We start from the raw sequence: 22553 nt of genomic DNA, 5'->3' as shown, positions 1-22553 counted from the left end.
ATGGACACAAGATTCCAGATGTGGTTCATGGACACGGGAACGACTGTTGCTGAAGGCTGCTGGTCTCCCGGCAAGTTCAGTGAGAGATCGGGCAGTTGCCGCCCCCAGCTCCCGGGGTGCAAACGGCCCCCGCAGCCGCCGGGACCTCAGGAGATAACGCCCGCTCCTACACGGCCGCGCAGGCCACGCCCCCACGGGCTCCGCCCCTTAGGCCCCGCCCCGCCGAGGGCACACCCCCCCCTTGCCCCTCCCTCCCTCCTCCGTGCTCTCCCGGCGCTCGGAGATGACCTCACGCAACTCTCTCTCCGCCCCTTCCGTTTCTCTCCGCCGCTGACAGGCGGATCCCCCATCAAGCGACGTCACTCGGGGCGCGCCGGAGCTGCTCGCACGTGCCGCGGCGGTCGGGCCGCGCCGCGCCGCTCGCGTGCCGCCGCCGTCGCCATGAGCTGCCCCGTGACGTGCGCCGCGTGGGTGCGCTGCGGCGTTGCCAAGGAAACGCCGGACAAGGTGCGTGCGGGGGGGGCCGGGCTGAGGGACCCTCGCCCGCCGCCCCCCGCTGCCCTCACGCACCCCGCTTCGTGTCCGCCCCGCAGGTGCAGCTCGGCGAGGAGGAGCTGAACCGGCTCATCGAGGAGGCCCGGGACAGGCTGGGGTGAGCCGGGGCAGCGGGGCGGGGACGGCCGGGTGGGGCGCGGCGTGTCTCTCGGGCTCTGCTGGAGACGGGCTTGGAGCCCCCCGGGCCCCGCCGCTGACAGCTGTGTAGGGAGGGGAGGGGGCGCCCCGGGCTGGGGCAGAGCTGAGGAACCGGCCTGGGAGCAGCCGGCAGCAGAGGGTGTCTCTGGAGGGACTGTGTCAAGTGAGCCTGGCGTCCCTGGAGCATCATTTATCCGGAGACTGAAAGGAGAAACATGGGATGGAGCACATGCGTGTCCTGCCTGCGTCATGGAGATGAAACTGGTGAGGGGTCTGGAGCACAAGTCTGATGAGGAGCAGCTGAGGGAACTGGGGCTGTTCAGCCTGGAGAAAAGGAGGCTGAGGGGAGACCTGATCGCTGTCTGCAACTGCCTGAAAGGAGGTTGTAGCATGGAGGGGGTTGGTCTCTTCTCCCCAGTAACAAGTGATAGGATGAGAGGAAATGGCCTCAAATTGCACCAGGGGAGATTTAGATTGGATATTAGGAAAAAATTATTCACAGAAAGGGTTGTCAGGCATTGGAACGGGCTGCCCAGTGAAGTGGTTGAGTCACCATCCCTGGAGGTGTTTAAAAGATGTATAGATGAGGTTCTTAAGGACATGGTGTAGTGCTAGAGTTAGATTAATGGTTGAACTTGATGATCTTGAGTGTCTGTTCCAACCAAAATAATTATATGATTCTGTGAATATGACAACATGGGTTGTGTTCTCAGGCAGTTCTTCAGTCGTCAACCGTGCGCTGTCAGACTAGCAGAGTGTTTCAGCTGAAGTCTGCAGAGGGTTGCTCAGGGCCCAGTCCTCGCTGGAGTTGCCGTTCCCGCTTAGAGTGAGGAAATAATACATGGGGTTTGTAACCATGGGTGCTGGGGAGTCCAGAGGGAAGTTCGGTGCTTTGGAGATGTGGCAAACTGATGTGGAAGTGCCAAACTGACAATGTGCAAAAGTTAGAATCTAAGCGAGTCTGGAAGCCACAGTGGAGCTCAGAATGACTTGGTATATATGCTTTGGCCAAAAAGGCAAAACATTACTATGGGGTGTATTTATGGTTCTCATATGAAACGGGAGACATCATGCCTGTCCACTCAGCACTAAAAGTCCTTAATTGTGTAATTGTGCTTTGTCACTCTCTGCTTTTAAAAAAAGGTAAATAAACTTGTGAAAAGCATAATGGAAGTGACAGGTTTAGCAAACATGACCTATGGAAGACAATGAAGAAATGGCTCTATCTTGTCTAGAAAAAGATGAGGTATTGAGGTCCTAATCCATTTTTTTGGCCTTTTTCAGTTAGATCTGTTCATCAATTTAGGCTTCTCATTCTTTTTCAGCCATGTAGGGTTTGTGGTTATACCACAGTATGTGTGATGGAACAGATGCATCAGGTAGCAGTAAAAATTTTTATATTTTAAATTATATATATTATCCACCTGATTTCTATTAGATGGATCTGTGACTTTATTGCCGAAGAGTGCTTTGTCCCAGAATGTGCTTTGTTCTGATTTTGTTTTTCAATGATTCCAAAATCATCTTAAACATTTGGAAGATTCTTACTTCATCTTAATTTCTTAACCAATTATGTTTAATGTTTCTATTATCCGTGGTGTTACTCATTTCTCCTTTATGTGTGTAAATATTTGGGTATTTTAGTGGATTCATTTCTCTTGCAGTTTCAAAAACATGGAAAGATTTGAGGTGCAGTTTATTAGTAATTATGCATTCTGTTAAACTTCAGCATGGAAATTTAAAGACCATCTGTAACAACCAAAGGGTTTATGATCTCTTTATAACATCTGGTACTTTGTAGAATTCGTTACATCAGTCACTTCTTTTTCCTGTGCAAAGATCACAAATCAGACTCAGATTTAGAATCTCTAATTATCTTGTTACCAGTTTTTACACTAGGAGAAACTGGTAATGTGAAGTGTTTATTTTACTGAACAGATTGTAAAAATACATTTTTGGTATTTACTTTAGAACATATCTATGAAAACTGTCTTGGCTCATTGTTGCCTAGGAATTTTGCATGCAGAAGGACAGAAATACAGTGCATTCAGCAGGGATGAGTTCCTATGGAGCACGCTCCGTTGAGACATCTGAGATGTCTCTTAGATCCTTAGATCATCACACATGACAGGACCTGTGGGTGGGGAAAAAAAAATATAAGGAATGAACTGGACACCTGTGAACACACAGAGGTGAGGTTGAGAGCATTGTATCTACAAAAAAAGGGTAAGAGAAAGGGGTTTAGACACACAGTTTAGCTCTATCAAGCAAAATTTGTGCCATGTTTTGTCTTGAAAACTTTCAAGGAAAATCTTTTTCTAGAAGCTTGAGAATATTGATGCCTTCTGTTTTGGGAAAAGATAGGAAAGAAGTAAATGGATTTCCACATTATTGGCATAAAGACTTGAAACCCATGTGAGGAGCCAGGATTGTGTGCCAAAATCTTGGTATCCGTCCCCTAAGCAAGTACCTGGAAGCATTCTGAACATTTGTCACAGTTCCTTGGGGTCATGTGTCTTTAAACAGGGATGGCGCTGATGGTAATGATGAAGGCCAGATGGCAGATGGTATGAACGTAGCCAATCCTGGCACAGCTGAGTCTTCTCATAAAAATGAACACCCATCTGATGATGAACTGGGTGAATATGATTTGGAAAATTATGATGAAGACGAGTATGCAGGTAAGAAAAATTTAGGTGTCAGATATGCTGTGTAGGTGAAGAACCTTTTTGCTTGTACCTAAAACATTAGTATCCTAAAACTACACACTGTTACGTTTCAAATGCTGGAAATACACATTCGTAATTATTTGCTCGTCCCAGTTTCGGAAGTTGTTTAGTGAGTGAAACAGTTGTGTCCCTGCCACTGGAACTGAGAAAGGCTGGAAATGCTGTTACTCCCCCTGCTGTAGTGCTGGAGAAGAGCAGCAGAAATCCCTGAAAGCACTAAGCAATTTAATTTATTGAGGTTCTTATGTTTGGAACTTGGAAATTCATTTAGGCCATTCCTGATACTTTGCAGTATGAGTAGTACAGGTATTGATTACAGGAGTTTCTAACTTCACCTGCCATTGACATGTGTAAAAAATGTTCTGAAATTCCCATCTAGGTGATCTAAAACTTGGAGACTCTTTGGCTACTCTGGCAGTATATGGGAGTAATGAGCATGATCCTTACATCACTCTAAAAACCACTGTAAGTACTATAAAAATGTTAAATATCTTTAACAGCATAAACTTAAAAATAGTTAAATTTTCCACACTACCTTAGAGTCTGTATGTGCTTGCAATCCTTTTCCAAAGGTGTGCCAGATTTTGTATCAGTGCAGTCCCCTCTACATGTACTTTTTACGTTTAAGTCTGATGTTAAGGTGAACTGGCTCATTATTTAAGCTGCATACTTCTGTATATGGAGGTGGTTTGCCACCTATCTACTGGAACCCAGAAAAAGCTTGACGAAATAACAAATATCAGTATCTGAGGCTACTAATGACCCAAATTAGAAAACTTCCCAGACTGCAAGACTTTTACACCTTCTACCAGTTTGTGGAAGAAACCAAGCTGAGGTGGACTCAGGCTACATGTCAAATTAGGGATGTGGCATGAAGAAATACGTCCCTGTTTACTAAGCCTGTATGTACAACATACTGAGTAGCTGACTGTCTCTGCCTGTATTAGTTTCCACCAAGTATGAGATGGGGAACATCTTTGCAGGAGCTGGCTTTGTAGGAGCTCTGCAAGGGGGTGAAGAAGTCTCTGGCTGCAGCCTAACACAAGCTATGTCAACAGGGCTGTGCTGTTGTGCAGCCTGTTTGTCTTTTTCTGGTGAACAGGGATGCAGCATGCAAGACATGAGGTAATTGTTCTACTCTACTTAATGTTGATATGGCCTTAGCTAGAATATTGGATATCTCTTCAGAAAAGTTATGGGGAGATTCCAGATTCTATCCTGCAGTTTAATTCAGAAGGATGGATTGCAACTTGTCTGTGACTTAATTTATATGAAGAGATGACAGAAATCAGTTACAAGGTGAGGTTGGATGAGAAGAGACAATGCAATCTAGAGAGCAGCTGGGAGAGACTATGATCGTCTGGGGCAGGGTGAATGGAGTAGTTGAATTTTTGAGACCTAATCATAAAGATTCTGAGATTTTTCGGGTGCTGTCCTTTCTGTACTATTTTAGAGTCTTTACAAAATTAGTAAGATTGAAACAAAAGAGTAGCTGTAGGCTTCTACCACGTCTAGTTTGTGTGTCAGGGAACTTTGTGAAACGTGGTCTCAGACAAAGAGTTATGGCAACTTCACATACTGTAACAAAGCTCAAGGAGGAAGGCATACGTCTTATTTTTAAAACAAGCTCTTTTGCTGTGTGCAGTTTGGAGTACTGCATGTTTTTTCTGTGTTCCACTGACTGGTTGATGATTTTTCTTTATCCTGTGTGCCAGTAGAGGAGCAAAATCCTTTAGAAGTTATTTTTATAGTCAAAGAGGTATTTGCACAGGGGTTCAGGGAGAATATGAGCTGCATTTATTCAGTGTCAGAAAAGCTAACTTTGTTCCGGTCATAGAAAAAATGAACACCTTTTTCTCAGGCCTTTCTTCATGCACTTAAGTCCTTTCCTCAGATTCTGAAGGAGAATATTTTTTAGTTCTTCAACATGCATTTTATGCTCTTTTGTTATTTACTACTAGTACTCTTGAAGACTAAGTAGTGTGCAGCATTAAGTTGATTTCATTCAAAGCATTGCAATACTTGAAATATTGAAAAGATGCTTGAAGTGAATAAAAAAGAAATCAGTCTTGCAGCAAGAAGTCTTGTATGTGTTGTATATTTGAAGGATGGTACTGTGTTTGTGTAAGACTGTTGACTTTTATGTACAGTTCTTAGTTTTCCACTAATAAAAATTCCCTGAATGCCTTCCATTCCTCAGTAACAATGAAAATTAGATGAGAGGTTACATTTGTTCTGGTACAGCTGAATGGCCAGTATAGCTGTAGGCAGTGCTTTTCTGGAAATATTTTCCAGAAAGTAGACAATTGTTTAATACTCTTGAAACCGCTTCCTGGATGTGAGGAGCGGTTACAAGATGCTTATTGTGTACAAAGATGTTACACTCCATAAATGCTCAAGGCATGAGAGCACAAGGGAAATAAGCTATGGAAGTGGGCTCCTGGTGGAGATTGTCTTTTCAGCAATGAGCCACATCATGGTAGCCTCAAAAGATGGTTTCATATTCTGCAATTAAATATATCTCTGAATTCACCTGGGTCCACAGAAACAGTCCTACAGTTATATAATAGCTATTCCATCTCCTCATGATCGAGTCAGGTTCGTGTCTTTCTCTGTTTACCACCATGAAATGGTTTTAGGTGAGTGGGCAGCAGGGTGTTGGGTATTGAATGTTTTCAGTTCTGGTTAGAAGTTATTACTGATTCAGCCTTGTGAACCTGTGTAGCTTTGCATGTTTATGTGCTTTGCTTAACATCTGTTGTCCTTTTTGCTGTTCAGGAACAATATGAACAGGAAGACTTTTTGATTAAGCCCAGTGACAATCTTGTCCTTTGTGGCAGAGTTGATAAAGACTACTGTAGTTTGGAGGTCCACGGTAAGTAACATAGGATTTGTTCCTGACAGTGAACTTAGGGAATATGTCTTGCCTATCCTCTTCCATATGGCTGTGTAGAAGGCGGGGAGGTGGTTTTTTGAATTTGTTTTTTCTCTCCCCATCTGCCCTGTGTGTTTTGTCCTCTTTCTTATGTCATGGTGCTTTAGCTGCCTTCCAGACCTAGAAGATTTAATGTGGAGTTACTGTTATTTAGGGGATAGTATGCATTTATCAGGCTGTACAGAATTTCCTTATTTCATTCCTAATGACACTGAGAAAATACTATGGTGTTTTTTTTCTCTGAACATATGATTTTTCTTCCCAACAGTCTTACTTTCCATATCATGCAAGCTTCCCCTAGTGTTTTTGTTTTGGTTTGGTTTTTTTCTTTGTTTTTTCCTTGCTTCTTTAAATGTGCTTTCAACTGCTAGGAGTAGACCAGGGATGTCATACTCTTTTTCACCAGGAGCCGCATTCAGCCTCGTGGTTGCCTTCAAAGGGCCGAATGTCATTTTAGGACTGTATAAACGTAACTACTCCTACACTTATACAGTCCTAAAATGACATTCGGCCCTTTGAAGGCAACCGCGAGGCTGTTGTGGCCCCCCCAGTGAAAATGAGTTTGACACCCCTGGCGTAGAAGAATCAGCACATTTATCATCTTAGTTTTAAAAGAGATGATCCTTAATAAGGTCTGAATACCAGTTGTTCTATAGATGGGTTTAGTTTTACTGTGTAAAAGATTTTTCTGTCGCAGCAAGGAGTACTACTGAGTGCTGAAGTTAGCATCTTTTCATATAGTGGTTCTGTGGGGGAATGTTTCTGGCTACTTCTGCCATGGTACATGTTCCTGCAAGCAAAGTGTTCTGTTTTAAGAAAACAGCAAGACCGAAGTGTTTGGAGGCATCTCCTGAGATACTAGCATCTGGCATTTTCTGTATCTGGAGGTGTTTGCAGATTTTATTAACTGTGTTATTTTCCTTGTATAAACTTACAAAACAATAGCACAGACTTCTGCAGTTTATAACATTGGGTAGCCTTGTCTTAATTAATTACGAAGGCTCCTTAGTTAACTGAAGACTTTAGTTAGTATCTGAACATCTGTCACGTGCACTTAAAAATGGCACAGTGATTTTGTGTATGTGATGATACCATTTTATTAAAATAATTAATGTGTTTTATTATAAGGAGAAAAATAGCTGGCTAAAGGGCATGCTGTGTTTAGTATACGGTTGCTTTACCAAAACTCTTGTATCTCAGTTGCAACCTGCTAATGGTAACTTCATCTGGCTTCTTCAGCAGCTTCCTCTAATTTGAAAACTGTTTGTCTTTTACCTTCATTTCCTCTTTGATTGCATCCAGAATTATTTATCTTTTTTTTTTTTTTCTTTTTAATTGCTGATTCTGTAAAATGAATGTCTAAAGCTTCATTAATGTATCCTGATGCAGAAAGTGGTTGTGGATACGGAGCACCTATTTTGAAGTGATCTTACCAAGTAGCATGGTATGCTAGGAATAAAGTGTCTAAGCTTTGCTGAACTTGTCACTTGTCACAGGAGCATGTTTGTTTGTTTTGTGTAATTCTGTGAGGCGGAACATTATTACTTGGAGGCTCTGGCCCCTGGACTAAAACTCTGAACACATTGCAAATTTGCGTTCTAGATCTTCTTGGCAGTTTAGTGTTTGCCACATCTGCCTTTTGCAGAAATGAACTGTTCATAGTTGCTTGCTTTTTGTCTTTACTGATGTCTTGTATGTCTTGATTTCTTTTTCAGTTTATAATCATGAAGAGAACTCCTTTTATGTACATCATGATATTATCTTGCCTGCTTATCCTCTGAGTCTGGAGTGGTTGAATTTTGATCCTAGTCCTGATGAATCACTGGGTAAATTATAAAAGATACTGTAAATATCCAGTTAAATAATTTTACTTGAAAAGTATATAAATGTAATGTTGTCACTAAATAATTTCCCCTGGTGGTATGAACAGCAATAAAACCAAGATATTAAGTTGGAAAAACTGAATTTTTTATTTTGTTTGGTGATGAAGTCATCGTAGTGATTCTGTCATAACAAATTATTTGACTAAAACACTGGTTTTATTACAAATAATTAAGTTATTGTCAATTAACAGACCAGAGCAAGCTCTTCTTTAATCTACTTTATTTTCCATTTGCAAATGAGAGGTTGCTTTTGTTCAAACTAATTAAGGCAAATGCAGTCAATTAACTGTAAAACACAGCAAAATTTTTATATATTTATATATTTAGTAACCTTTTTCCTGTGTTTTACAGATTATGTTTTTTCCATAGCACTGAGCATATGTTTTGGGGTTTTTTTTCCCCCTTAAAAAAACCAAACAAAACATGCTGAACATCATACAGCTTCTTTGAACAGTTACTTGCACTGAAGGGGAAGTGTTTTGGAGAGCAAGTAATGTTTTATTCTGGCAACATCTGCTGTCAGCTGGTATTTTTAAATTGCTCCTTGTCAGTTATAATCATCAAAGATGTTCAAGTAGAAGATTCTGGCACATAAGTATAAGTCTTACTTAATCAAAGTAATAAGCAACAGCTGGATTGCCAAATACACTGTTTCGTAACTCTAAGTAAACGTGGTCACATTTGGGTTTCTGCTTGTAGGAAATTATGTTGCAGTGGGTAACATGACCCCGGTTATTGACATTTGGGACCTTGATATAGTAGAATCCTTAGAACCAGTCTTTTCGCTTGGAGACAAGAAAGAGCAAAAGAAGAAAAAGAAAGGAAAGAAAGTAAGTAATGCAAAATGCTTTATCTGGTTGGATGGAGGAAACTTAGAGGAAGGATAATGTCATTATTACTTTTTTTCCTACAATGAAGAAGACATAGATAATCTGGTTTAATTCTGTCTGCCATGTTGAAAGATGGTGTTTAGACAGGTTACGGAAGATAATGTCCTGGTCGTCTGTGATAGGTTAAAATTGGTATTTTCATGTGACTCAGAGTTGAAAAGGCGTTGAGCGATAAAGGACAAACAGGGTGAAACTGATAAAATACATTTACTCAGCATTCACCTCTGTTAGCTTTATCTATCTAAAAGTTAATCATATTTTAACCTTCGATCGTGATTGTTTAAGGTGAAGGCATAGAGACTGCAGAGAAAACCTTAACTGCCAAATCACAGAATCACAGAATGTCAGGGATTGGAAGGGACCTCGAAAGATCATCCAGTCCAATCCCCCTGCCAGAGCAGGAACACCCAGATGAGGTTACACAGGAAGGTGTCCAGGCGGGTTTTGAATGTCTCCAGAGAAGAAGACTCCACAACCTCCCTGGGCAGCCTGTTCCAGTGTTCCGTCACCCTGACTGAGAAGAAGTTTCTTCTCAAATTTAAGTGGAACTTCTTGTGTTCCAGCTTGAACCCATTACCCCTTGTCTTACTGTTGGTTGTCACTGAGAAGAGCCTGGCTCCATCCTCGTGACACCCACCCTTTACATATTTATAAACATTAATGAGGTCACCCCTCAGTCTCCTCCAAGCTAAAGAGACCCAGCTCCCTCAGCCTTTCCTCATAAGGGAGATGCTCCACTCCCTTAATCATCTTCCTGGCCCTAATACTGAGGTTTAGACCGGGTGCTGAGTTACGCGAGATGAATCTGACCCTCTCTGTATACCTAAATGTGTCGCTGTGATTTCTCCAAATTCTTTGGTATGTGGAAGATAACTTGAAACTTCTAGATTTTTGCTTATAGTAGATGCCTTGGGAAGTGCTTAAAGACTGAATAGGAAAGGTGAACACTGGGTATATAGCTAATCTTGGTTTCCCAAACGAAGGAGCGCTGTAGCGTTAGTCAGCTGAAAAACCGCTCGGTGTAATTGTGAAAGGGGTTTACTTCTTGAGCTCTCAAGCCTTCTAGTTTTAAAAACAATAGAAAGAAATATCCTTGGAAGTGGAATTTGTTATGGGAATCTTGCTTCTGAAAATCACTGAGTTAGCAGAATTGCCATTGAAGATACCATTCATAAATGGTATTTGAAATGCTAATTTTTCTCTGTATGGATAATTAGAGCCTGGAATTAAGAACAGAAGAGGAATGGGGTGGCTTCCAATTGCTGTCCCAGTAGACTTTGGATCTTAACTGTTTTAAATTAGAATTTGTAGGAGCTGGCAGTTACAAGGACCTAGGCCTCAGTTAATTGGGAGGAGGGAGAGGGAACTGCCAGGAGTGTTTAGAAACACATCAGCTGGAGACAATGAAATTTCTTCTACTAGCCTGAAGGGAGTAACCAGTTCCTAAGCCCACTAGCTGTGAATTGGAGCAATTGGAGATCTGAGGTAGGAGTTGAGGTGCAGGTACGGCAGAGACAGTTCTATCAAAAGCCTTGTTGGAGCAAGTGAGAATCATTTAGAACATGAAGTTGTTTGTGAAGGCATTAAGGAGTTCACATTAATGTGTTGTAATGCTTGATTTCCATTGAAGCTGTAATTTTCTAAAGTGTGTTCTATCTGCGTATACAGAGTTTATCTTCAGAAGGGACAGCGAAAGGACATACTGATGCTGTGCTTGATCTTTCATGGAATAAACAAAGCAGGTAAGAGAATACTTGAATAACAATGGATGGTTACAAATTTTTATGGTTAAATAGGTTTTTCCACAAATCCAAAATCTTGTGTAGTGTAATATTGGACTTGAAAGCAGCGCTGAAATGAATAAATTCTTAAAAATACACACATTCCTCCTTTTTTTTTTAACTAGAAGTCTTGATTTATTTTTTTAAAACCCTACATATTGCTGCAGATCACTTTTTATTTGCAGATTGTTCAGGAGGGGAAGAGCTAAGGTGGTTCTAAGCCATTTGATATATTGGCTACAGTTGAGTCAGATGTACCAAGTGGAGAAGCAGAAGGGCTGCCTTGATCTGTGCCAATCTGCCAGTGACCTAAAACACCATTTCAACAGATAGAAGTAGTTTTGTAGAAGGAAGTCCTTGCTTTGCCTTTTTTTTTTTCCCTCTGGCTTTTGCCCCAGAGCTGTGAACAGAAAAAGGAGTTTAAAAGTCCTAATAGCACAGTTACAGAAATGCCTCTGACCTTTGGGTTATCCCAGGCAGAGAGAATTCCCTGTTGCCTGAACAAAGTCACAATGAAGTGCTGCTATTGAAGCAACACAAAGCTGGTCCATCTTGGAGGAGAGGTCAAGGACAATGTGTTGAGTGAAATAAAGATTCTGCTGCTTTTTTATTGCTTAGGTGGTTTTGAACAGTTCAGCTGTCAGAGGATCCTCAGCATGGGCCTTGGAACTTCCAGTCAGACACAGGCAGATTTTTTTTTTTCTTTTTCCTGCTGTCAGAAGTGTGTTTGAAGATACACATAGTCAACTCCACATACTCCTGATGAGCAGGTGTAAGCCTTCACTTCCAATGCTTTGTTATCTAGACACCGAAGAAGGAAACACCCCAACAGACATGCAGTACATGTACATAAATTGCACTCTTATTTACAGTGCATTGTCTATTGTTCTTAAATTACACATGTTCACAGAGTGTGGTGGTGATCCTTTCATCAGTGTTACAAAAGAGCTTTCATGTACCTAGAAATGGTTGTCTGCTGATAATACAGACAGAAGTCACAAAAATTATGGCTGCAATAGTTAAGTATCTGGAAGGCATAATTCTGTAATGTGCTGAGTTATGAACTTGTTAATACTGGTCAATCTTTGAGGAAATAAAACAGTCTTGAAGTAGGAAGCTTAGGGGCAAAACAAGGAATTCCTTGGAGCAGCTGTATTTGAATGCTTTGTTGTGTTTCGTTGTTTTTTGGGTTGTTTTGTTTTTGTTTGTTTGTTTTTTTAGCAGTACTGTGACAGCTCTCTGTAAATAACTTTCTGCCTGTAGGTCATAATGATGTTACTGTAAAATGTTGTCATAGCCTTCACTATGCATTTTCATAACTTTCCCTTGTAACGTTGTTTGGTAGAACGGTGTTTCCAGGAGAATGTTTGCTCTTTCATTCAGAAACACTTGGTTAGTATTTAAAAAAAAAAAGGCATGGGGGAAGCAGTTTCAATCAGAAGCGGCATATTGAGGTAATAGATTGGTTTTTAAGAGCAATTAGCAATTGTACTGTGTATTTGACAGGCCTTTGGGAATGCTCTGAGTTTTCCTGACTAAACTTCTGAACTGTGTGTTTATTGCTTTAACACGATTGATCAACTTTAAGTTGAAATGTTGGGTCTGTAAACTAAAATGTTAATGGTTCCTTTCAGCGTTCTCTGAAGGATGCACAATGTTGGGTCTTCAGTAGTTATATAAACACTCAGATATTGGAGAGCAAAATATTTAACAATAGGTTGGTCTGGCTCTTGGCTGTGCAAATAAAACTAAGTTGCATAGGTAATGTGTAAAATACTGTCTTAATGTCAAAGGAAAGGAAGTGCTTAAAAGCCTTTCTCACTTTGTTTTGTTCAAGAAAAGGGGGCTGGAGGGTGGAATACAAGCAACACTGTCACTTATTGTAAGTGTTGTACTGATATAATGTAATACAGCCTGTTTGTAGTCTTTACTTGTAACTTAGAATTACCTTCAGGGAGTTATGCCTCAGGCTTGACATACATAGTCTTTAGACCATGGCGTAATCAATCTCCGTATCAGGGTCTGTATGTATTTTGGATTTTTTACCATTATTTGTTTGTATAAAGATTTTTAAAACTTAATTTTTCATCCATTATCAGGAATGTTTTAGCAAGTGGGTCTGCTGACAATACTGTGATTTTGTGGGATATGTCTGTGGGTAAGCCAGCAGCCAGCCTGATGCTGCATACAGACAAGGTATGTAATAATTGCTATGTTTCTTACACTGTAAAATAAAAATAAATGCAGTTTTTTACTAGCTGTTTGGTAGTGAACCCTTAGAACAACAATTCTGCAATTTTCTAACAACTGTGCAGAATTCTTTAAATTTCTGAATTAGTTGCTTTTGCGAACAACACTGTATTTGAAGAATATTATTTAACTTATGATTTAGAAAGTTTGCGAAGATTTACAGCAGTTTTCAAAATGCCTTTTATGTGAAAGCCCTAGTAGTTGGGAGTCTGATAGTGCTGATATAAGCTACAAAAAGTAGATCTCTGAGCACAGGTCAAGCTGTAACTCTTTCTTAAGGAAACAATGAGTGTTGGTTACAGGTTGTTCTAGGTAAGAAAGGTTTAAAATAAATGATACTAACATACCATAGTGATGGGTACTTCAGAAATGAATTAATCTCATAGTAATTAGAATACGAAAGTTAGTTATTAATAGCTATAACCCTATTTTGCTGTTAGCAAAGTCACTGCCCTTGGCAAACTCCTGATTTTCATTTTTTGCTAACATCTGCATTTTCCCCCAAACTTGAAGCAGCTATTCATTTACCTCCTCCAGCTTTAGCTTTTTTTTTTTTTTTTTTTTTTTTTTTTAATTTTCTAGGGCAGAAAGGGAGCACGTGGTTCTGTTCAGTTAAATTATATTGGAAAACATCTTGTTTCCACTGGGTGGGGATGTTTGAAATTAAAAAAAAAGTGCATCTCGTGGGTTGTTCTATGAGAAATCTGAATCTCAACAAGCTTAATAGAGAGGTTTTTTGGGGGGAAGTGTGCTGGGTTTGGGGAGGGGTTTGTGTGCTTTATTTGTTCAAAGAAAGTTCCTCTATGTGCATGTTATATCTCAATGCTTCCGTTATCTAGGTCCAGACATTGCAATTTCATCCGTTTGAAACTCAGACCCTTATTTCTGGATCTTATGATAAGTATGTCAGGGTAATATTTTCAGATGTTACACTTAGGGAGAGGGTATTAGTATTGAATTAAGTCCATTAAGTTGCCTCATGTTTTCTTTTTCATTTGCTTATAACTGCACCAAATTTGAGTAATGCTGTTATTTTTTTTTTTCCAGCAAGGTAGCCAGGTTTGTATGTGGCCAAAACATAGTTTGTTCTCAGGACCAGCCAAATCCTTTAACCATCTGGACTGATATTTTCTGTGCCAGCTGTCTGCTCCAAACTGGATTTATTTCTTAATTTGGCCTTATGGCATTTTCTGCATTGGGAATGTGTCGCTGCTCATTCCTGTGAAAACTTCTGGTTTTGCCGAATTGTAAGACCAGGGTGGGAGCATGAGGGACTTTAAAATCCCAGTCTGCCCCCGACAGCCCCTATTGATGGGCATGCCGTAGCCTAAGTTTAACAGGAAATCTCCTGTGATTGCAGCCTGGAGATGCTGTGAAATGGTTTGTGTCTGCACACATGGACTGGCTCTCTAACTGCTAGTTTCTATAAGGCCTGCCAGCCAAAAAACTTCCCCTCTGTTCTCCCATCTCATAGGAGTAACTTTTAAATTTTCTTCTATAACTGTGATGTTTATTTATATTGCTTTTTTTTTAATTCTGCTTTTAAGACTTTGTCCTTATGTTAAAATATTTAAAGACTTGTCAGTCTTTAGCCAAGCCTTTATGTTCTTTGACTTCTATTATGGTCTTGCTACATCTGCTTGAGTAAAAGTATCAGAGATAAAACTTTTGTTGTTTGGAACCTGCTTCTGTCCACTTTCCTCCCCCTTGACTTCCTTCTGGGAAAAGAAGAAAAAAGTCCCAACACTGAGACAGCTTCTCGATCCCTGTTTAGCAAGCCCTTTGGTCCCACGGACATGTATATATACACTAGTGGACTGCCTTTGTGGATTTTTCCTGTAAAGCCTCGCAGGACCACAGGCTGTTCAATGAATATTGGCAGATGCCTTCATGACCTGAAAGTCAGATGATTAAAAATTGCATCTGTACTAAAACTGTTGCTGTAAAATGCCTGGTGCAAGGGCTGAGAAGTCTAGATCACAGTTCTTTGGCTTTAATTGTAGGACAGAGTGGGAGTGGGTTACATTGTGGATGGTGATTGCAGTGAGATGTCACGAGAGTGCCATCTTGCATTTGCATCCAGGAGCTTTTTGAGTTGGGACAGATTCTGCTACCACTGGGCTGAGCACATGCCTGTGAAGAATCCCAGAGGACCCACTACCTCCCATCTGCTCTTTTTCCTTATTTGGAGTAGCATTTCCCTGACCACTTTTAAAGGTTAATTTTTTTTTAAGCATATTTGAAAATGTTTGTATGTGTATCACAAATGGATTTCGTAATTAGTGTGTTATTTTTGAACAGTCATTACTTGACTTTACTGATTTCCTGGTTAAGTGATATATTTGCATAATCATGTTCTCCTATATAAGTGTTTTATGTATTGATTAAATTCAAGCCCTCTTGGCTTAGTTTCAATAGAATACCTGTTTGTAACCAAGATGAAACTTTGAAGCGCATGGAAAAAACTTGTGCTTATCTGAGAAATTTTAATCTCTTATTGAGCTGGAAGACAAATAGTGAAGATGTCTCTTTTAATTTTTTAATTGTAGTTTACATGGACCTTCTATAGATGCCAGTGGTAAAACAGACTTCATAAAGTGTTCTGCCCTGGGGGTTTTTTGTTTTCTTTTAAATGTCCTATCCCTTTTTCCCATAGATCAGCTGTGCTATATGACTGCAGAAACCCACAAGAGAACCATCGAGTGTGGCGGTTTAGTGGTCAGGTTGAAAGAGTAACTTGGAATCATTTCTCACCTTGTAATTTCTTAGTGAGTACATGCTCTTCTGTTCTTGGTCTGTTGATTGTTGCCAGTTCATTTAAACTGTATTTTTGTGTTCATGATTTTTCTGAATCATATGGTGGACCTGGTGGACAGCTGAACTGTTGGTATTGCTTATTTTAAAAATGCAGCATGTGGGAAGATGTTTTTAGGTTATTTTTTAACAAGTATATTGAGACCAGCTACTTACTTGGTATCTTCGTTATGACAGTAGAAAAGCAATTGATGCTGATGCTTTTTCACTGCAGAAGTGGCATCTTTGCCATGTTGTTACAGTGTTCAGTGGCTGGGATTTATTTTCCTTTGTGTAGTTGCTCATGTAGTGCAGCAATTGCAGCTGAGAGGTAGCTAATTAGAACTAAGATCCTGAATACTAATTAAGTGTTTCAAATCAGCGCTAGAGGGCACCGTTCTCCTATCTGGTATAGAGCAAGGATACCTTGTTCTTGTCGAGATTCTTATAATAAAACTTTTGAAGAGAATTTAAAACCAAATCTTTTTTATTATGTCAGTGGCTGCCTAGTTCTCTGTTGCTTAGTGTATACAACCAACAAAAGCAGTTGCTTGGTTCTGTTTGGTTTATGATGTAGATCTTTCTCTGCATAATCACACTTGGCTTTGCACATGGCTATTATGCAGCCACTACATGGCTCCAAAAAGTTTCAACCAACAGTTAATAGATTAAATGGTCTGTATTTTATGGTCTGGCTTAGGGCTGCAACCATCTTCAAAAGAGAGTTTAAGAAATTTGTATAGGATTAAGACTTCCATGTAAGTCAGTGCAGCATAGTTTAGGTACGTAGAATAACTCAGGCACCATCTGGATGGAGTCTGACTTGGGGACGCAGAACTGTACACTGTGTAACATGCCCTACTGAGAACTAGTGTCAGTCAGTCTCAAACCACAGGGATTTACTAGAGGGTGGGTATTATTTCCTAGGAGCATTTTTTTCAAATGAGTGACTACAGCTGTTTGTTTTTACAATGTTGTGGTTTTCTTAGGCAAGCACAGAGGATGGCTTTGTGTACTGCCTGGATGCTCGTTCTGATAAGCCACTGTTTACTCTGAAAGCTCATGATGAAGAGGTATCGGGTAAGTTCTGTATGTGTTGCATTTGTCTCTAGTGGTGAGGCCCATCTGGAAGATGTCTTTAACTGATGTGACTGAGGTGGTAGTGATTCCTTGCTTAACAAATGAGAGTTGTGCATACTAATCATGGGCAGCTGTTGCATGAAACAAACCTCTACTGAGAAGCCATTGTAAGCAAAGTATTTGCTCTCCTACGATGTACAGGCTGAGAGAGTTTGGGTTATTCAGCCTGGAGCAGAGGAGGCTCTGGGGAGACCTTGTAACAGCCTTCTAGTACTTAAAGGAGACCTACAAGAAAGCTGGAGAGGGACTTTTTACAAGGGCATGTATGGATAGGACAAGAGATAATGGCTTTAAACTCAAAGAGGGTAGATTTAGATTAGACATGAGGAAGAAATTATTTACTGTGAGGGTGGTGAAACACTGGCACAGGTTGCCCAGAGAGGTGGTAGATGCCCCATCCCTGGAAGTGTTCAATGCCAGGCTCGATGGGGCTTTGAGCAACCTGGTGTAGTGGAAGGTGTCCCTGCTCATGGCAGGGGGTTGGAACTACATGATCTCTAAGGTCCCTTCTAACCCAAACCGTTCTATGATTCTGTTTTAAAAACAGTGAACTTTTCTCAGTGAATATCACGAGCAAGCATGGCGAAACAGATCTGTCCATTTGTGACACACTCCCTATGTTTTTTGAATGAGGGATTATGAACTATAATGTTTACCTCCTCTATCTGTAATTATTTTATACTGCCATTCACTCAGGAGATGGTTTAGGTATGGCACATGGGAATGTTTCCATGCTGCCTCCTTTGGGCTACTTTAATTATTTGATCAGTGTAGGAGCTTCTAAAAACCAACTTGGAGCACCTGATTAGGTGTCTAAAATGAGATTGTATGAATATGCCCCATCATCTTGGATAGGAAAAGAGGTGTTTTTTGGCAAATGGTTGAAGTAAACTACCTGGGGAAGCCACGTTATGTGAAGTAAGAAGCTGAACAATGGCATCTCTGCACTGTTGGATTGAGAGGCAAAATAAGTCTACATGAATTCAGTTTGCCCTCACTAGGGGTAGTAGTGGCAGCACGAAACTTGAACTTTTTGCTCTTTTGTGCTGGAACAGAGTTTAGTGTGAGGAGAATATTTGGGTTAGTCTCATGGCTTTGCTTCAAAGTGTCTCCTCATCTCTGTGAAACAGTGGTCACCTGGTGCTCTCACACTGCTGCACTCTTAATCTTTCAGGGCTACAACTAAGCAGTCAGATCAAAGGGTGCCTTGTGACATCGTCTGCTGACAAATACGTGAAAATTTGGGATATTCTGGGAGACAGACCAAGTTTAATCCATTCCAGGGATATGAAAATGGTAAAGTAATATCCATTTCTTGACTCCAATAAGGTTTATTTATGAACTATGTCTGCTTAATCTTTTATGTCTAATTTGAATCTTGTTTTACAACGTGATTATTTTTTTCTTCTAAAATATGTTGTATCTGTGTATTCTGGGCAAAACATTCTCATTGCAGTGCAGTATTCAATTTGACATGTAATTGGCTTCAAAGCCTCAGACCTGAATACCAGATAAAATGTTCTGACGTAGAACTATAGGCACCCAGTGGGCACCTGCCAGGTTCAAGACAAAGATGTGATTTACTGTTTGTAATTAGCAGCTCTTGACTTTTATTTTGTGTCTTTACAAAACAAGTTTCAGGAAACTTGGAGAGCTTAAATTTGTTAAAACTTGCTTGGCGAAAGTATTTTCAGATGACAAATTCATTTTGGGATACTTTTTTAAAAAAAAAAAAATCCTCCTCTTTTTTCTTCCCACCGTCCCAGGGTGTTCTCTTCTGTGCAGCTTGCTGCCCTGACTTCCCGTTCGTTTTTGCCTTTGGAGGAGAGCGAGAAGGGCTGCGTGTTTGGGATATAAGCAAGATTTCTGCAGGTAACATTCTCATTTCTTTGAATCTTGTGGTTCTCCCCTTGCCCCCCCAAGTGTATTTGTATATTCACTAATGTATTGTGGCTCTGAGAGAAACTCTAGGTTAATATTTTTAAATACCCCAAGACTACATATGTGTTCACCTTCTCAGCTTCAAAAAATGTGGGATTCTCCAACTTGGAGAACTATGCTTGCCACACGATTTATTTTCTTGCAGTTGAATTATAATACCTGTTTTCTTATAAAAATACCTATATTTTACTTTTTTCTTAATGTTCCTGATGTAATCAAGTATCACATTCTTGAGTACTTGTAAGAATAAAAGGGAGGACTGGTTTTGATCAGTTGTCCTAGCTACATGATTTTTTGCAGAAGGCTTTTAAGAACTTGGTGGAAAGCAGGGAGACTAAAACCAGAAATAAATTATTTAAACTTAATGTTTTGCTCTGCAAAACTCATCCATTTCACAGTACTTGGGTACAGGAATTATGCTCAGGGAAACCTCTGGAGAAATAACAGGACTTGTAATTTAAGTAGCATATGTGGGAGATTATTCCAATGCATAAGCTTCAACTCCCTGCTTGGGGGAAAGCTTTAAAGCTGCCCCAGCTTTGGATTTCCATTCTGTGATGCTCCCCGTGATATACCTGCTGTCCTGCTCTTGTCTCTGGAGCAGTAACATGTAAGCAATCCCCTCTCTGTGTTGCAGTGAATGAAGTTTTTGGAAACAGAGAGAGGCATGTGCTGGCTAGTGCCAGCTCTGCAGCGTGCAGCTCCACGGCCAGCAGCAGCAGCAACACCGATTTGGAGACAGCCATGGAATCGTGATGGATCAAATGTCACAAAAATACAAGTAATTAATGGGACTACAACTCACATGCATTCTACAAATCCCTCTGTTTGGTGAGAGTTCATAGAAATTACTTGATTGTCTTGCAATCCACAGGTTTCTTCTCAGACAAAGAAACATGGTGATGTGGTTAAACTCAGCAGTTCGAAGTTCCTGCCTCCATTACTGGCTTTGAAAGATCAAATCACTTGCTTTGCCCTGAGATGATGATGCCTGAAACAGAGGCTACTATGTGTAAAATTTATATATAAAATGACATAGTCACTAGAAAAGCATTCTGCTGCTACCAGAAGTTTGTTGAATACTGCAAAGAAGGTAAATACCTTCTAAGAGCATGAGGAAAAATACTTCAGAGAGCAGTTGTGCAATAAATAAAAGCTGAATGAAATGACAATTGTAAATAGATAATTTATCCCTAGTTTGAGACTAGATTTACAGATTTCTAATACAGATTTTAAAAGCTCTTTTATGTAATTTTTTAAAGTCTTAAGAGTATTTCTTGGACAGTCAGTTGGAATCCCGGAGCATAATCTTGACACTTATTAGTAACACCTCAGATCACTGTATCAAACCAGAAATATCCCAGCTGTATCCCATCAAGATCAAGGGTTTCTTTTCCCTGGTTCCGTAGCACCTACTGATGTTGCCTGTGTATTGGGTTTTTCTTCTAGCTCCAAATGTAATATATACAAAGAGAATTTGTACTGAAATAAGGAGCTACTACTCAGAAGAGGATAAGAGGCTGTCAGGACACCAAGCAAGGGTAGAGATCTCAGCCGGTCACTGTCAATGATGAATGCCATCCATGTTCTGTACTAATGTGCTTAACTACTCCCAAACATTTCTGCCTGAAACCTGAAGGCACAGAGGAACGTACTATCAGCCTCACCCCTGACTTAAAATGCTTCATTTATGGCCTTAGAAACCCAGTCAGGGACTGTGACTCCTCACATTTAAAAAGAATACCCAAGTGCCTTACCCCAGGCCACAAGTTAAATGATACTCTTTTCCTCCTGTGAAGTGCTTCCCTGTCCACACACTGGAAGGTGTCTATTAAAGTGCTGCTGCAGCAAAAATGCCCTGGGCATTAGAGCAACTGGTATCAAAGCAGCCGTAGTGTCGGTGCCTGTAGTTGACAAGACCTTACTGCTGCTTTCTCCAGCTCCTCATCACCCATTCTGGTGAGGTAAAGCAGATAAACTACACATACAAACTGCAGATGAGGAATAGGCAGGGCTGTAGGTTTCCTTCCCACTCCTTGAAGTGGCTGTTTCTGGTGTGGTGACTGGTGTTTAGCATGGCTTTGCAGGAACCAAGAATATTTTGGATGTGTTAGGATTCCTGCTTCAATCCTTTCTCTGCCAAGCAATAGTGAACAATGCGTGGACAACAAATGAACAACTGGTTTTGTGAAGGTGAAAGAAGGTGAAAGTGCCAGAAGAACCTCTGTTCAAGTGCTCTCCACTGAAAAACTGCAAGTTTTTCAAAGCTTTCATTTGAAATAAATGCTTCATGATAAGCTCCTTGAGGGCTATAACTTCCGTTATCTCAACCTCTGGTATTAATTGGCTCTGTAGCTCTAGAAGTTGCTTTTTGTTTTAGGAAGAAATTGCATTACTGCAAGCAACGCGTCTTTCCCTTGACTAAACAAAATCCCTCAACCTGTCTTTCTGGAGCTTTTTACTCCAATGCTGATCTCAGAGGACAAGCATTACACATTTTCAGGTTTGAAGAGCCCAAGGAGCTCTCGAAGAAATACAGCGTACAGGGAGAGGTACAGCTGCACCTAGGCCACTGAGGGCAAGAACTGGAGCCTTTTTCACAAGAGAACAAAGCTCAGCTTACTGGTCTTTCACAGTTCAACCAGAGGAGCCACACAGCAAAGCCACAAGGTTTAAAGACCAGTTCTTCACCTGTGCGTGTTCATGGAGGTGCTCCTACCCATCCCTTGTTCCAGGAAAGCTTGGGAGGCAGATGATGAAAACGTGGTGGTATTTCTCTTAGCATCTTTATCAGAAATGGGCACATTTTCTTCAGAATGTGTAAATATTTAAAAAAGAACATTAGAGAAGAGCCACATTTTTAATTTTTTCAAAAGAAAACAACCAAATGAAATACATCTTCATTCCATAAATAATATTAGCAGCAAACCCTCCCATCACTCTAGGTGGTAAAAGGTTTACAGCACAAGGAGTAAACTGTAAACGCTGTCTGAGCATCTGTAAGCCTCTTCCTTACTCAGTCTATACAGTCTTTACCTCTTTACCTGCTTATGTGTTGTAGTGAACTGGAATGAGAAGAGGCAATAACTGTTCTCCAAAAGCCAATGTCTGATTTTCTGTAGTGGGGTAATTGCTTTGTCTGCATATGTCAATTTCACTGGCTTTTTAAAAATTATTATTTTTAGAAGGAAACCCGAGCACTGACAAGTCTTTGCTCTGTGCCAAACCACATCCTTCAGTTAAAAAGTATTAAAAAAGCAAAATACATCAACTGCCAACACCATTTTTTGTTTGTTTTTCTTATTGTCATGGCTTTGGCAGTTAAGGACAACTGGCTTACAGGTCCCTGCAATCACTCAACTACGTGTCTGGTTTGTGGCTCTTTACTCAAAGGGCGATGAAAGGTGTGTCATGTATCCCGGCACTGGATCGATTAATCTGAGTGATTTGGAAAAGAAGTATGCACAGTGTGTGTGATTAAAAAAAAAAAAAAAAAAAAGAAAATCTCCTTGCCTCAT

The 22553-nt window shown here is 40.5% G+C and overlaps 1 protein-coding gene across 1 annotated transcript; it reads left to right on the top strand.

Moving 5' to 3' along the window:
• Positions 1–401: 401 nt before the first annotated feature.
• PWP1 (PWP1 homolog, endonuclein) lies at positions 402–22548 on the top strand. The gene is made up of 16 exons (XM_065632868.1): positions 402–507; positions 594–652; positions 3220–3374; positions 3802–3887; positions 6201–6297; positions 8073–8183; positions 8940–9070; positions 10799–10872; positions 13011–13107; positions 14001–14062; positions 15818–15929; positions 16944–17034; positions 18269–18390; positions 18861–18966; positions 19673–19816; positions 19910–22548. The coding sequence occupies exons 1-15, from the start codon at positions 442–444 to the stop codon at positions 19789–19791; spliced, it is 1488 nt and encodes a 495-aa protein (XP_065488940.1). The 5' UTR covers positions 402–441; the 3' UTR covers positions 19792–19816; positions 19910–22548.
• Positions 22549–22553: the final 5 nt, after the last annotated feature.

This window comes from Caloenas nicobarica, chromosome 1, assembly GCF_036013445.1.
Source record: "Caloenas nicobarica isolate bCalNic1 chromosome 1, bCalNic1.hap1, whole genome shotgun sequence".
In the NCBI taxonomy this organism is placed as follows: domain Eukaryota; kingdom Metazoa; phylum Chordata; class Aves; order Columbiformes; family Columbidae; genus Caloenas; species Caloenas nicobarica.
This window is presented reverse-complemented; position numbering and strand designations above follow the sequence as displayed.